The 16470-nt window shown below is 35.1% G+C and overlaps 1 protein-coding gene across 1 annotated transcript in view; it reads right to left on the bottom strand.

Moving 5' to 3' along the window:
- Positions 1–2049: 2049 nt before the first annotated feature.
- Positions 2050–16470, bottom strand: part of LOC132556897 (methionine--tRNA ligase, cytoplasmic-like) — a 35130-nt gene continuing 20709 nt past the window's right edge. Inside the window, exons 14-25 of the mRNA XM_060221352.1 lie at positions 13322–13417; positions 11334–11451; positions 6481–6539; positions 6160–6239; positions 5781–5912; positions 5410–5514; positions 4970–5153; positions 4581–4667; positions 3942–4040; positions 3655–3801; positions 3350–3484; positions 2050–2736 (exon numbers count right to left, since the gene is read on the bottom strand). Of these exons, the coding sequence (XP_060077335.1) occupies positions 2575–2736; positions 3350–3484; positions 3655–3801; positions 3942–4040; positions 4581–4667; positions 4970–5153; positions 5410–5514; positions 5781–5912; positions 6160–6239; positions 6481–6539; positions 11334–11451; positions 13322–13417 (1404 nt within the window). The 3' untranslated portion in view covers positions 2050–2574. The remainder of the gene's footprint in view (positions 2737–3349; positions 3485–3654; positions 3802–3941; positions 4041–4580; positions 4668–4969; positions 5154–5409; positions 5515–5780; positions 5913–6159; positions 6240–6480; positions 6540–11333; positions 11452–13321; positions 13418–16470) is intronic.

Below are 16470 nucleotides of genomic sequence, written 5' to 3'. Positions count from 1 at the left end.
CGTTCTTTATGGGACATGAACATCTTACAAGAGAAAATGTTCTGGAGCACATTGCCAGTGTCCTACTGGACAGAGAACCATGGGAGTATGTGCCCACGTAGCCTGTATCCTGTACTATTTAGGATACTACATGCATTAGGAAACCAGAAAGCTTTTGCATCCAAAAGTCAAAAGGTTTAAGACAAACCCCAAGTAATGTAGATTTTGCTACCAACTGTCATCTACATGGCATTAGGTATGGTCGACTTGGACAATTAGAACTACATTACTGTAGAATGTAGACCAACACTGACATGGCCAATCAGATTCTAGGACAAAGAAGCCTTATTGGATTCCAGATAAGGTGGTTTAGTGTTTAAACAAACTTAAAAAAATCACTTATCATTCTTGTTAGAATATAGATTCAGCAGTTGTAAGAACTTTTAATTTTTGTGGTTATCAGGGAATATAACGGCCATTTTGACAGTTGAAATTTCACTTTTGTAGGTTTTTCGTGTAAGTGAGTCCCTTTGTACTAATAAAACCAAATGTAAAACTTTTATTTCAATTTACTTTACAATACTTCAATCCAAAACAGATTTCCCCTTTGCTTGTTTTTCCTTAAAACCATACATAGCAATACATGTATTATCAATTAATCTTATTTACTTTACACAAAACTACTAATTACTTAAGCAATTTATTATCTACTGTTTGAAGATGTTTTTTAGGATGTTAACAAATGAACTCCAATAGGATATTGTATTCTTGATCTTCAGAAAATTCTACTCAATGTAAAAAGAGCATGTTCTTTCTCAAAATCATCACATTTTTATCTCCTGTTCCCAATGCATTCAAAACTGTGACTTCTTGCTTTGCATATATGCTATCTATAATGTTATTATAAGCATGTTCATGTTTAGTTTTCTCAAAAAAACCCCGAATGAATGATATTGTAGCTATTCTACAAAAACTATACATTTTTTTTCCTTTTTGGCATAAAAAAGTGTGATAAATTCTTGCGTATGTACATGAGTGGACTGAAATGCCTATTTGTAAACGTACGACTACAGAGACTACCAATAGCACATACAAGCTGTTGTATTTAGCTCCTTAGGCCACTTTGAAACCCTATCTTCGACAAGTTGATAAGAATATGTAACAAAGACCTTGCCACATCTGTAACACAGTATATAAATAGTTGACAGCTGATCATGAAATCAAGTATACAACAGACTACTCTACATCAGGTTTTTTCTGATCATTTATTAAGTCCTGGCCAATGAGGATAGCTTATCACTGTGCTGCAAACTGATATTTTCAAATTATCATTTACTTTTCATTTTCTATTGGGTACTATAGCCTATATTCTACCAGTCGATCACTGTGACCTCTACTTTGACCTTAGACCCAATTTAAGAAATGCATCTGCAGCATTCTTGTGTTCTGTGTTGAGTAGGATTCAAAAACACAGCTCCAAATGTGACCTTTGTATCTGACATAACATTTGTTGTTTTGTGAGCAGAAAATGGAAAGGAAAAAATATATATCATTATGTAAATTAGCTGCCATTTGTTATACTGTTTTATAAATGTATGAAATGATAATATTTAGGGCAAAGCTGACAGGCATAAGTTTGAAATATATGGAAAAATGATGCAAATTATGGTAAACAGGTGACGAAGTAAAATGAAAGTAGAGACATTTATTGAGCTCTGCTGTAATTATATTTTACAGTTGATAAGGCACTGAATGAAATTTTACAACGGGAATATAAAGGGTGCAGTTAGATAAAAACTACAGGGAAATTTCTGATCACCATCATTATATGACTGTGAAATATTACAGATGATTGGGTATGGTATAACATCTTTGCAATATTACTACCTTAAAATATATTTCATTTCCACTAGAAATAACTGCATCACCAATCACAAATACATCATCAATATTCTGGTAAACGGTTGTTTTAGATATTTTTCATTACCATCTATAACACAGGCATTAATATATAAATATCTATAGACAAAGATGTTTATACATTAGTACTCACAAACATCCAACACAAGCTACACTTGTTGGTTTTATTTCAATCCGTGTCAAATTAACGACAATCCAGACCAATAAATAAATAACTGTTACAAAACCTGGAGGAGCTACCAACACATTTTAACATCAGATATAAAACAATTCAACACAATATAGCTCTCAAGAATTTTTTAAATGTTTGAGGATTTACCTTAATGGATACAACAAGATATGTAAGAATAGTATGTCTATTTGTAACCAGGTTAATGAATCCTTAAGTTTCAGATAAATATTTTCTAATGTTTATCAATCCATTACACATTCATTCCTCACATACATATCAAATGGCAACCCCATTTGATTGGATCTAGTCTGCCTTCTGTTGAGATGCAACTCTCACTAAATATATCGCTTACCAATCTTATTTTCAAACTAAAAATTTGTAAATAAGATGTCTACAAAAGTTTCTCTCATCAAAAACCTGTCTTTTCCTCATGTTCGAATAATATTATCAGACATTGGATCCTGATTAATTCAGTCTGGCTGTTTTTATTTCCTCCTTCTTCTTCACTTCTTCTTGCTCTTCTTTTTACCTCCCCCAACAGCTGCATCAGGGTCTTGACCTTGGGCCAGTGCCAACTGTCTTTTTAGATCAAGAAGTTTAGCGACTTCTCCATCTATCTGACTCTTGTCTGCTTTCTTGCTTTTCAAATCTCTCACCATATTTCCCTGTAACAGATGATCAATTTAGCAACAAATATTTTCATCTTTTTATGTTCTTGATAAATTTATACAATATTTAGGACCTTCATTTGTTGTTCCATTCATAAGTTCACAGAAAATATTTACTTTTCAGATCAAGAAGTTAAGCGACTTCTTCATCTTGGGGTGGAGAAAGATACCGTTAGCTGTTAGATACATATGGCGATTTAATCAAATCTTTCACATCGAGTTGTTTCAGTCTGACAGTAAGATTTTAAAAGAAATTAACTCAGGGCTGAACTTCAGAAATGTTACATAGAGGGTTGAAATTTAATGCTTTACATCAAACAGAGGTGATGATGAATTAATTACATTATGTACCATATTCTCCTTTTAATATACTTTCTATGGTGTAATGACAAATTTGAGATGGAGTACAAAATGAAAGACAAAAATAATGACATCCTGTCTTTTCCTCAATAGGCAGAGTAAGACCTTATCTTTTCATCAATGAAAATAGGAATGCACTTGTGAATTGTTAGAAAACTGGGGCCTGAAAGCAGAGTTTGACCCAAGGCTTACATGTACAGCCTAATACAGAATCATCTCTTTGGAAAATGAAACAAGGTGACTTAATTACCTGTTTAGCAACCTCTTCAGTCAGTTGTATGACCTTGGGTGATTTGTCTGGTCCATTTGATGAGGCTTTTGGTGTTGCACTGGCAGGAGGTGCACTGCCCTGGCCACTGGTTGGCTGTTTAGCTGCTTTTTTATCCTGAAAATGGAAACATTTATGGGCTGAATAATCAGGGAAGTTACAATATTATTAAAAAGTTCAAGAGGGAAAAGTTACACATAAAAAATCAGTGGACATGCAGATTTATTGTACCGAGAGACAAATGAAAATAAAATTAAAGAATGACACAATCTCGGTTGTTCACTTACTTTCTTTTTGTTTCCTCCTGCAGCAGGAACAGCATCTTGGCCCTGAGCAAGGGCTAGTCTCTTTTTCAGATCCAGTAACTTGGCAACTTGTGCATCAATTTCGCTCTTATCAGCCTTCTTGGCTTTTATATCCCTAACCACTGAGCCCTGAAAGGGTGACCAGTTATGTTAGAAAATACAATCAACATGACACAAACTTTTGAATATTTGGGAAATAATTCAATACAACTATTATCACCTTCCACCTAATACAACAGTGTTTTCCTAATGCTATGTTCTCCCCTTACCTGTTTTGCAACTTCTTCTGTGAGTCGTGCTACCTCTGCAGGGTCACATGGTCCTTTAGCTACAGCAGTGCCACCTGTAGATTTTGATGACTTTGGCTCCTGTTGATAAAGGAAGGAGGATTTGATTAAGCTGACACATGAGATATAGGAGAAACTGGAATAATTTGAAGTATGGAGCGGTAAAAAACACTGGCTTAAACCAAGATACAAGAATTCAGGGACAAATTTTCACTTGTTGTTATACCGTGAGGTTTTAATATGATTTCATACTTTGATAGTTTAAAAATCCACTTATTACTGACCTCAGAAATATCCTCTTAACTGGTACTTCATTTAACATACTTACCTCAACAAATTCAGTCTTTATCATGTTCATCTAGGTGCTGGTGTACAGATAGTAGATATATTGCTAGGTATTTGATGTCAGTACACTGTAGAAGCCTTTTGCTGTGTCTTTTTACACTTTGTAGCAGTTTTAAAAAATCATTTTATCCAAATAAGTGATTGGTAAGTTGTGTAAGGACTCCAGTTAGCATTAACATTGTCAAAATATTTCATAACATTTTTGCCTGTCTGTTGATGTGAATACCTTGGGAACACCATCACCATCATCACAAAGTACATCACAAAGGGACTCACCTTTTTTTCTGGGGCTGGTGCTCCAGCAAACTTTTCTTTCAAAGCATCCATCTTTGCAGTGGCTATTTTCTCAAACAATGGGCTCGGCTACCCGGAAAAAGATTAATCTGATATTAGTATGCCTTTCAAAATGTAACAAGTGATAAACCTTATCAAGTTCTTGAAATTTACCATCTTATCCTAGTTTCATCTCACCCTCATCTCATCTGTCTTATAACCTTTAACATTTACTCTAGTCTTGCTTGTCCTATAACTTTTAACGTTTTACCTGAGTCTCAACTGTCCTATGGCCTTCAACATTTTACCCTAGTCTCACCTGTCCTATGGCCTTCAACATTTACCTCAATCTTACTTGTCCTATAACCTTTAACATTTTACCCTAGTCTCACCTGTCCTATCTTGTGACCAGGTAACAGGTGACAGACAAACTCAGGATGGATAACATTGGCCTCCTTCGGGCATTTGAGCTGTTGTTGAATGGTATCGCTTACTGCTGGCATGTAAGGTTGTAGTAACACAGAAAGCAGGCAGGAGATGTTTCCTGCTAAACTGACCACTGATCCAGCACGTTTCCTGTAACAATGACAGTTATATAGAGTTAGGTAGAAGGTGGTCAGCAAACTGACCACTGACCTAGCATGCTTCCTGTAACAATGACAGTTATATAGAGTTAGGTAGATGATGGTAAGCAAACTGACCCAGTATAAGTCGTGCAACAATACCACATTACATGTTTCTTGACTATCTTGATAATCAATACTTCTCTTGCAAACTAACTAGGAACATATCTACACAAGTAATCAAGATTCAGATGAAGGGTTTGACTTACTTGTCAGCGTCACTGCCTTTGACGAGGACCCATGGTTTATTGGTCTGCATGAACTGATTGCCGAGGCGAGAGATACTTAGAATGTTTCTGATGGAGTCCCGTATCCTACAATACATATCAAGGTTTATATGCTGAAATTTTTCTTGGGATACACACAAGAGAATAAACCAGAAGAATATTTTCCAAATATGAACATTCTTTTTAACAATCTAAATGATGTGCTAAAACAATTGTTTTATCTGCTTCTACCTTTTAAAGCATTACTTTTAATGACTTGGTCATACTTATTTTGCCTTCTCAAAGTTTTCATTATACCATGCTTTCTACATTGTGTATATTTATGAAGCTCTCCTCTGACCCTGACTCCTTACTTTGCTTGCTCCATGTTTTCTATATACGTGCAAAGCTCTCGTGTGACCTGTGCCAGAAGCTGCTTGTCTTCATCTGCAAGAACCATTTCTTGTATGGTGCCCTCAAAGTTATTACTTAAGAACATCAGGGCCCTAGAATGAAAATGAAATTTTATCACATTCGTTTCAATTTTGACATAAAAAGATAAGTGTATTTTCTCTATGCTGATATTTGTTCTTAACTAGATTTGGCGAGGAAAATGCTGACATTTTATCTTCAATATTAAATGTGTACCTCGGAAGTCAAAAGTAATAGTCTGATAAACACTGAATACAAATATCACGATAAAACTGACAACTAGTCACTGTATTCAATAAGCTTCATTCAAGTAGATGTTACCTGTTGATGAAGTTGCCCAGGTTGTTGAGAAGCTCGCTGTTGTTTTTCAACAAGAAGTCATCCCAGCTGAAACTGCTGTCCTGGGAACAGAAAGTCAGAAAAATGAAATAATATACAGAACATAACCCTAACTTAATCCAGGCATCAAACACAGTACTGAATCAAAGCCAGAGAGTGGTTTTAGAACATCACAGTGGTTTAAATAGGCTTCATAAACAGGAGGTAGAATCTGTATACAATCATCATTATCTCCCTTACCTGTGTCTCTGGTCGTACATACAGGAGGTAGAATCTGTATACAATAATCATTATCTCCCTTACCTGTGTCTCTGGTCGTACATACAGGAGGTAAAATCTGTATACAATCATTATCAGTGTCTCTGGTCGTACATACAGGAGGTAGAATCTGTATACAATCATTATCTCCCTTACCTGTGTCTCTGGTCGTACATACAGGAGGTAGAATCTGTATACAATCATCATTATCTCCCTTACCTGTGTCTCTGGTCGTACATACAGGAGGTAGAATCTGTATACAATCATCATTATCTCCCTTACCTGTGTCTCTGGTCGTACATACAGGAGGTAGAATCTGTATACAATCATCATTATCTCCCTTACCTGTGTCTCTGGTCGTACATACAGGAGGTAGAATCTGTATACAATCATCATTATCTCCCTTACCTGTGTCTCTGGTCGTACATACAGGAGGTACAATACATTATCTCCCTTACCTGTGTCTCTGGTCGTACATACAGGAGGTAGAATCTGTATACAATCATCATTATCTCCCTTACCTGTGTCTCTGGTCGTACATACAGGAGGTAGAATCTGTATACAATAATCATTATCTCCCTTACCTGTGTCTCTGGTCGTACATACAGGAGGTAGAATCTGTATACAATCATCATTATCTCCCTTACCTGTGTCTCTGGTCGTACATACAGGAGGTAGAATCTGTATACAATCATCATTATCTCCCTTACCTGTGTCTCTGGTCGTACATACAGGAGGTAGAATCTGTATACAATCATCATTACCTGTGTCTCTGGTCGTACTACAGGAGGTACCTGTGTCTCTTACCTGTGTCTCTGGTCGTACATACAGGAGGTCATACAATCATCATTATCTCCCTTACCTGTGTCTCTGGTCGTACATACAGGAGGTAGAATCTGTATACAATCATCATTATCTCCCTTACCTGTGTCTCTGGTCTGGAGGTAGAATCTGTATACAATCATCATTATCTCCCTTACCTGTGTCTCTGGTACAGGAGGTAATCTGTATACAATCATCATTATCTCCCTTACCTGTGTCTCTGGTCGTACATACAGGAGGTAAAATCTGTATACAATCATTATCTCCCTTACCTGTGTCTCTGGTCGTACATACAGGAGGTAGAATCTGTATACAATCATCATTATCTCCCTTACCTGTGTCTCTGGTCGTACATACAGGAGGTAAAATCTGTATACAATCATTATCTCCCTTACCTGTGTCTCTGGTCGTACATACAGGAGGTAGAATCTGTATACAATCATTATCTCCCTTACCTGTGTCTCTGGTCGTACAGGAGGTAAAATCTGTATACAATCATCATTATCTCCCTTACCTGTGTCTCTGGTCGTACATACAGGAGGTAAAATCTGTATACAATCATCATTATCTCCCTTACCTGTGTCTCTGGTCGTACATACAGGAGGTAGAATCTGTATACAATCATCATTATCTCCCTTACCTGTGTCTCTGGTCTACATACAGGAGGTAGAATCTGTATACAATCATGTGTCTCTGGTCGTACATACAGGAGGTAGAATCTGTATACAATCATCATTATCTCCCTTACCTGTGTCTCTGGTCGTACATACAGGAGGTAGAATCTGTATACAATACAGGAGGTAGAATCTGTATACAATTTATCTCCCTTACCTGTGTCTCTGGTCGTACATACAGGAGGTAGAATCTGTATACAATAGAATCATCATTATCTCCCTTACCTGTGTCTCTGGTCGTACATACAGGAGGTAGAATCTGTATACAATCATCATTATCTCCCTTACCTGTGTCTCTGGTCGTACATACAGGAGGTAGAATCTGTATACAATCATCATTATCTCCCTTACCTGTGTCTCTGGTCGTACATACAGGAGGTAAAATCTGTATACAATCATCATTATCTCCCTTACCTGTGTCTCTGGTCGTACATACAGGAGGTAAAATCTGTATACAATCATCATTATCTCCCTTACCTGTGTCTCTGGTCGTACATACAGGAGGTAAAATCTGTATACAATCATCATTATCTCCCTTACCTGTGTCTCTGGTCGTACATACAGGAGGTAGAATCTGTATACAATGTGTCTCTGGTCGTACATACAGGAGGTAGAATCTGTATACAATCATCATTATCTCCCTTACCTGTGTCTCTGGTCGTACATACAGGAGGTAAAATCTGTATACAATCATCATTATCTCCCTTACCTGTGTCTCTGGTCGTACATACAGGAGGTAGAATCTGTAACAATCTCATTATCTCCCTTACAATACAGGAGGTAGAATCATACAATTCATCTCCCTTACCTGTGTCTCTGGTCGTACATACAGGAGGTAAAATCTGTATACAATAATCATTATCTCCCTTACCTGTGTCTCTGGTCGGAGGTACATCATTATCTCCCTTAGTGTCTCTGGTCGTACATACAGGTATACAATCATTATCTCCCTTACCTGTGTCTCTGGTCGTACATACATGAGGAAAAATCAGTAAACAAACATCATTATCTACCATACCTGTGTCTCTGGTCGTACATAAAGGAGGTAGAATCTGTATACAATCATCATTATCTCCCTTACCTGTGTCTCTGGTCGTACATACAGGAGGTAAAATCTGTATACAATCATCATTATCTCCCTTACCTGTGTCTCTGGTCGTACATACAGGAGGTAAAATCTGTATACAATCATTATCTCCCTTACCTGTGTCTCTGGTCGTACATACAGGAGGTAAAATCTGTATACAATCATCATTATCTCCCTTACCTGTGTCTTGTTACATACAGGAGGTACAATCTGTATACAATCATCATTATCTCCCTTACCTGTGTCTCTGGTCGTACATACAGGAGGTAGAATCTGTATACAATAATCATTATCTCCCTTACCTGTGTCTCTGGTCTTACATAATTTAATGTATTCTGTAAAGGCAATGGCTTTTGGAAAATTCAATAAAAATATCTGTAAAGGCAATGGACAAAATTCAATAAAAATAGCTGAAAGAAAGCACTCCAAATATGTACAGAAAAGATCAAAGTGGTTCTAACACTAATACCTTTTATTGTCGGTCAGGTATAACCTTGAATCTGAACTAATCACCATCATCTAGACCTAACAAAACATTCAACTTGATGTTGTTATGGTCTAAATACAAACTAAATCTACTAAGGTTTTGTATCTAACAAATATTGTCTATAAAAGTCATATACAGTCTAACCTGTATTAAACGGCCACTGTTGGGAAATTATGAAAGTGGCCTTTATAGAGAGGTGGCCTCTTAATTGAGGTTCCTTATTTTCGAACTCATGTTGCGGCAATTTGCACATTGACATTTGAATACAGTTTAATAATAAGATATAAAACATCATCTGTTATCATTTATTATCTTGTTAGCAAGTAATTTGAAGACAGACCAATCTTTATTTTATGACACAACTATAAATACACGATAACCATCTGTTTGATGCTTTGAATGTGTCAAGTCTTTGGCAAATTTTAACGCCCTCTCTTTGATCATGGGTCCAGTCACATTCACTCTCTGAGTAACCCCCTCCTGGAACCACTTCCACATTAAATCATTTTTCTTTTCCTTTCACCGAACACATTATTTTCTATTTCCTCAAAAATTTTGGCTTTTCTTTTTAATATTTGGAGAACTTGCGTCCCGCCAACACCGAGGTCTTCAGCAACGGCCCGTGTACTTTTTCCAGTCTCAAGCATCGAAAATGCATTGTAGCGCTCTTCAAGAGTTAAAGTTTTTTGTTTGCTGCTCATATTTCAAAGCGATTTGCCACAATAGTGATAATATGCCTGTATTGTGTTACCAGTGACGTAAATGAAATCAAACTCAATATAAAATGCATGGTGAATTGTGTTTATGTGCCATCAGCTGTTTCTTTGTAGGAATGTTCATGTGGCGAGAAAACGTGACTCACTGTCAAGAAAGCTTGTCAAATGACTTGTTCGATCACAAGTTTGGGGATGAAAAGGGTGGCCACTGGCTGCATTAGGAAGGTGGCCATTAAATAAGGTATCATTAATGAGCAAAAACGATTGGGAGAGTCTGAAAACAGCCGTTATAAGCAGGTGGCCATCTAACTAATGTGGCCGTTCTGACAGGTTTGACTGTATCTCTAACAATACCTTTACATAAAGTCCTTAACAAATACCTCTCTATAGGGGCCACTGGTTTTTGCTTTCAGACCCAAGAGTAAAGCAGTTTACAGTTTTTGGACCTGTATATAAAGACTACCTCCTTATAAAGATCACATTTCTATGAAATCCATCAGTGTTTACATCATATTACCTGTAGCCACCATATGGTTGACTATGGTGTAGTACAGTGTTGTAGGAGCAGTTTGTATGTCTTACCTGTAGCCATCATATGGTTGACTATGGTGTAGTACGGTGTTGTTGGAGCAGTTTGTATGACTTACCTGTAGCCACCATATGGTTGACTATGGTGTAGTACAGCAGTTTGTATGACTTATCTGTAGCCACCATATGGTTGACTATGGTGTAGTACAGCAGTTTGTATGACTTACCTGTAGCCACCATATGGTTGACTATGGTGTAGTACGGTGTTGTTGGAGCAGTTTGTATGACTTATCTGTAGCCACCATATGGTTGACTATGGTGTAGTACAGCAGTTTGTATGACTTATCTGTAGCCACCATATGGTTGACTATGGTGTAGTACAGCAGTTTGTATGACTTATCTGTAGCCACCATATGGTTGACTATGGTGTAGAACAGCAGTTTGTATGACTTACCTGTAGCCACCATATGGTTGACTATGGTGTAGTACGGTGTTGTTGGAGCAGTTTGTATGACTTTCCTGTAGCCACCATATGGATGACTATGGTGTAGTACGGTGTTGTTGGAGCAGTTTGTATGACTTACCTGTAGCCACCATATGGTTGACTATGGTGTAGTTGTCATTTGCTCCCAGTAACGTACAAGGGAAGATGACGGAGTGAAACGGCACGTTGTCTTTCCCGAGGAAGTTGTACATTTCCACCTGAAACAATGGAAGATTAAAATACTTGATTTAGGAAGCAGGCAGCAAAAGCTTTAAAGTAAAATCTCCAGTCACAGTTTGTTATTTGAGTTGCTATGGCTACAAAAAGAAGGTCAAGGTCAAGCAAACAAAATGAAAAACAGATCATGAAAATAATGTCCTGAATTTTTTATATGAACACCTATGTTTTTCTACATATTACTGTCGTTCGGCTGGTTGAAAATTGTTAATTGTACTCAACCTCCATCTCTCGGCAGTGTATGGAACTAAAATCAATGAATTACAGCCACTTTTCAATTTGGTGTTTGGGGTACATTAATGATCAATTCATAACTAAACATCCATACTTCTCTACATACAACTTACAAAGAAGATATTGTTGATTCATTAGTGTAAAAAAACGTCCGGTAAAATTTGTTTTGTGAACTCATTATCTTATAGTATCTAGTTACCACTCAATAACTCTGTTTCCTCGGACTGATCAAACTTAAATCTCACATGTTCACTGCTTTCTTAAATGACTGTGTTACATCAGGCTTTTTATGTACAAGTAAAAAGCAGCTCATATCTACAGATTAATATGCAATCTGATTTATCACGTGGAAGGTCTAAATTTGAAAGATTATATCAAATAACATGAGGACTTAAGGGTCATCTGACTATAAAGACCTATATATGAAAGAGGTCAAATAGGCCAAACATATATTGCTCAACTTCTCTATATACAGCGTTGGTTCACAAAAACTTTTTCTGCAGACTTGAAATCATATTCTTCTTACATGCTACCACACAAGTACCATTAATTTGAATCTATTGCTTGTCAAAACAAAATTAAAAATCATCTTCAGATCTCAACTCACTTAACCCAAGAGATATTGAATATAGGTCAAGGTCAGTTATTTGAACAAATTGGTAGCCCTTCATCCACTTATATGAAAGAACCAATATCAACAGCCTGGACATTCTTGTTCTTGAAAAGAAGTCGTTTGAAGATTTTAACACACTTGACCCCTGTGACCTTTAAAAACAGAAAAGGCCAATCACATGAGCCATATTATGAATTCAACTGCATCATTCTGTTTGTCATCCTCTTCTTAGGTTTCTCCAAGACATACATTTTACAACAGTTTTACAACAAACGGATCAACTACTGATGTAATATGATCCTGTAAAATGGACTGTTATTGGTCCCTACCAACTTCCTATTTATTACCCTGCATAACTTTGAGTATCCAGACAAGAGGACTTGGAACCAAGTATTAAAGTATCTTGGTAGTTGCGAGGGTCTTGGGTCGAGTTGAAAAGTTCTATTGATTTTATCATACTTAGTCATAATTTAGGAAGTTTCTGACCAGAGTTTGCAAAAAGAATTGACTTCGAACTTATTTCATTGATTTATTTCTGAATCAGTGCTTTGGTTGAGAGTTGATTCTTTGTGTAAAACAGTTGCCATACTAACAGTAAATCTGTAAAGATCACTTGTAAAACAGCAACCCTATAAATAGACATGGAGAATTTCACTTTTGCCATTTGTTTTTGCTCAACAAGGTCTTCCCATTTGAGTACTTTCAGTATTTTGATCAATAAAAGTATAACAAATACATACTCTGTAACTTCCAGTGGCTGTTCACTTAACTTCAAGGTAATAAAATCTAGTACTGTATATTGAGAAAGTTTTGCTGCTGTTGAAATTTCAATTAGATTACATAAAAATGTTGGAGTTAAAGTTTGGTTTTGAAGCTGAAATATATGTTAGATGTATTCTAGGACAAATTTGAGACTGAACAAAAATGGACAGTGGTTGGGGAGGACACAGAAATCCCCTGGGGTGAATGTTTACCGGTGTCCATTAATCTAAGTGTATCCTTACCATGTCTGGGTTTTTCCACCATTTCTCCCACTGGTCTGTGTAGTTAGCTGTGATGGAGATGTAGCCAATAGGAGCATCAAACCACACATAGAACACCTGTAGAAAACAATTCAAAATCCTACTTTATCACATATACCACACATAGAACACCTGCATAAAATAATTCAAAATACTATCACATAAACCACACATAGAACACCTGTATAAAATAATTCAAAATACTATCACATAAACCACACATAGAACACCTGTATAAAATAATTCAAAATCCTACTTTATCACATAAACCACACATAGAACACCTGTATAAAATAATTCAAAATCCTACTTTATCACATAAACCACACATAGAACACCTGTATAAAATAATTCAAAATCCTACTTTATCACATAAACCACACATAGAACACCTGTATAAAATAATTCAAAATACTATCACATAAACCACACATAGAACACCTGTATAAAATAATTCAAAATACTATCACATAAACCACACATAGAACACCTGTATAAAATAATTCAAAATACTATCACATAAACCACACATAGAACACCTGTATAAAATAATTCAAAATACTATCACATAAACCACACATAGAACACCTGTATAAAATAATTCAAAATCCTACTTTATCACATAAACCACACATAGAACACCTGTATAAAATAATTCAAAATCCTACTTTATCACATAAACCACACATAGAACACCTGTATAAAATAATTCAAAATACTATCACATAAACCACACATAGAACACCTGTATAAAATAATTCAAAATACTATCACATAAACCACACATAGAACACCTGTATAAAATAATTCAAAATACTATCACATAAACCACACATAGAACACCTGTATAAAATAATTCAAAATACTATCACATAAACCACACATAGAACACCTGTATAAAATAATTCAAAATCCTACTTTATCACATAAACCACACATAGAACACCTGTATAAAATAATTCAATATACTATCACATAAACCACACATAGAACACCTGTATAAAATAATTCAAAATCCTACTTTATCACATAAACCACACATAGAACACCTGTATAAAATAATTCAATATACTATCACATAAACCACACATAGAACACCTGTATAAAATAATTCAAAATCCTACTTTATCACATGCACCACACATAGAACACCTGTATAAAATAATTCAATATACTATCACATAAACCACACATAGAACACCTGTATAAAATAATTCAAAATACTATCACATAAACCACACATAGAACACCTGTATAAAATAATTCAATATACTATCACATAAACCACACATAGAACACCTGTATAAAATAATTCAATATACTATCACATAAACCACACATAGAACACCTGTATAAAATAATTCAAAATCCTACTTTATCACATGCACCACACATAGAACACCTGTATAAAATAATTCAATATACTATCACATAAACCACACATAGAACACCTGTATAAAATAATTCAAAATACTATCACATAAACCACACATAGAACACCTGTATAAAATAATTCAATATACTATCACATAAACCACACATAGAACACCTGTATAAAATAATTAAAAATCCTACTTTATCACATGCACCACACATAGAACACCTGTATAAAATAATTCAATATACTATCACATAAACCACACATAGAACACCTGTATAAAATAATTCAAAATCCTACTTTATCACATGCACCACACATAGAACACCTGTATAAAATAATTCAATATACTATCACATAAACCACACATAGAACACCTGTATAAAATAATTCAAAATCCTACTTTATCACATGCACCACACATAGAACACCTGTATAAAATAATTCAAAATACTATCACATAAACCACACATAGAACACCTGTATAAAATAATTCAAAATCCTACTTTATCACATAAACCACACATAGAACACCTGTATAAAATAATTCAAAATCCTACTTTATCACATGCACCACACATAGAACACCTGTATAAAATAATTCAATATACTATCACATAAACCACACATAGAACACCTGTATAAAATAATTCAAAATACTATCACATAAACCACACATAGAACACCTGTATAAAATAATTCAATATACTATCACATAAACCACACATAGAACACCTGTATAAAATAATTCAAAATCCTACTTTATCACATGCACCACACATAGAACACTTGTATAAAATAATTCAATATACTATCACATAAACCACACATAGAACACCTGTATAAAATAATTAAAAATCCTACTTTATCACATGCACCACACATAGAACACCTGTATAAAATAATTCAATATACTATCACATAAACCACACATAGAACACCTGTATAAAATAATTCAATATACTATCACATAAACCACACATAGAACACCTGTATAAAATAATTCAAAATACTATCACATAAACCACACATAGAACACCTGTATAAAATAATTCAATATACTATCACATAAACCACACATAGAACACCTGTATAAAATAATTCAATATACTATCACATAAACCACACATAGAACACCTGTATAAAATAATTCAAAATACTATCACATAAACCACACATAGAACACCTGTATAAAATAATTCAATATACTATCACATAAACCACACATAGAACACCTGTATAAAATAATTCAAAATCCTACTTTATCACATGCACCACACATAGAACACCTGTATAAAATAATTCAATATACTATCACATAAACCACACATAGAACACCTGTATAAAATAATTCAAAATCCTACTTTATCACATGCACCACACATAGAACACCTGTATAAAATAATTCAAAATACTATCACATAAACCACACATAGAACACCTGTATAAAATAATTCAAAATACTATCACATAAACCACACATAGAACACCTGTTATCCAGAGATTTCCCCATGTAACATTTCTGAGTATCTACCACTAGTGTAAAATACCCTGCAACATTTTTCATTCTTAGAAATAAATTGTGATAATAACGACAATGATATCATGAAATAAAAATGGAGCAATTTAATTTTGTCTCTCACATTTTTACTGATGTCTCTGTTGATTTTGTCTCTCACATTTTTACTGATGTCTCTGTTGATTTTGTCTCCAACATTTTTACTGATGTCTCTGTTGATTTTGTCTCCAACAT

This window comes from Ylistrum balloti, unplaced genomic scaffold, assembly GCF_031769215.1.
Source record: "Ylistrum balloti isolate Yb309-2 unplaced genomic scaffold, AGI_CSIRO_Ybal_v1 Utg370598, whole genome shotgun sequence".
Classification (NCBI taxonomy): domain Eukaryota; kingdom Metazoa; phylum Mollusca; class Bivalvia; order Pectinida; family Pectinidae; genus Ylistrum; species Ylistrum balloti.
This window is presented reverse-complemented; position numbering and strand designations above follow the sequence as displayed.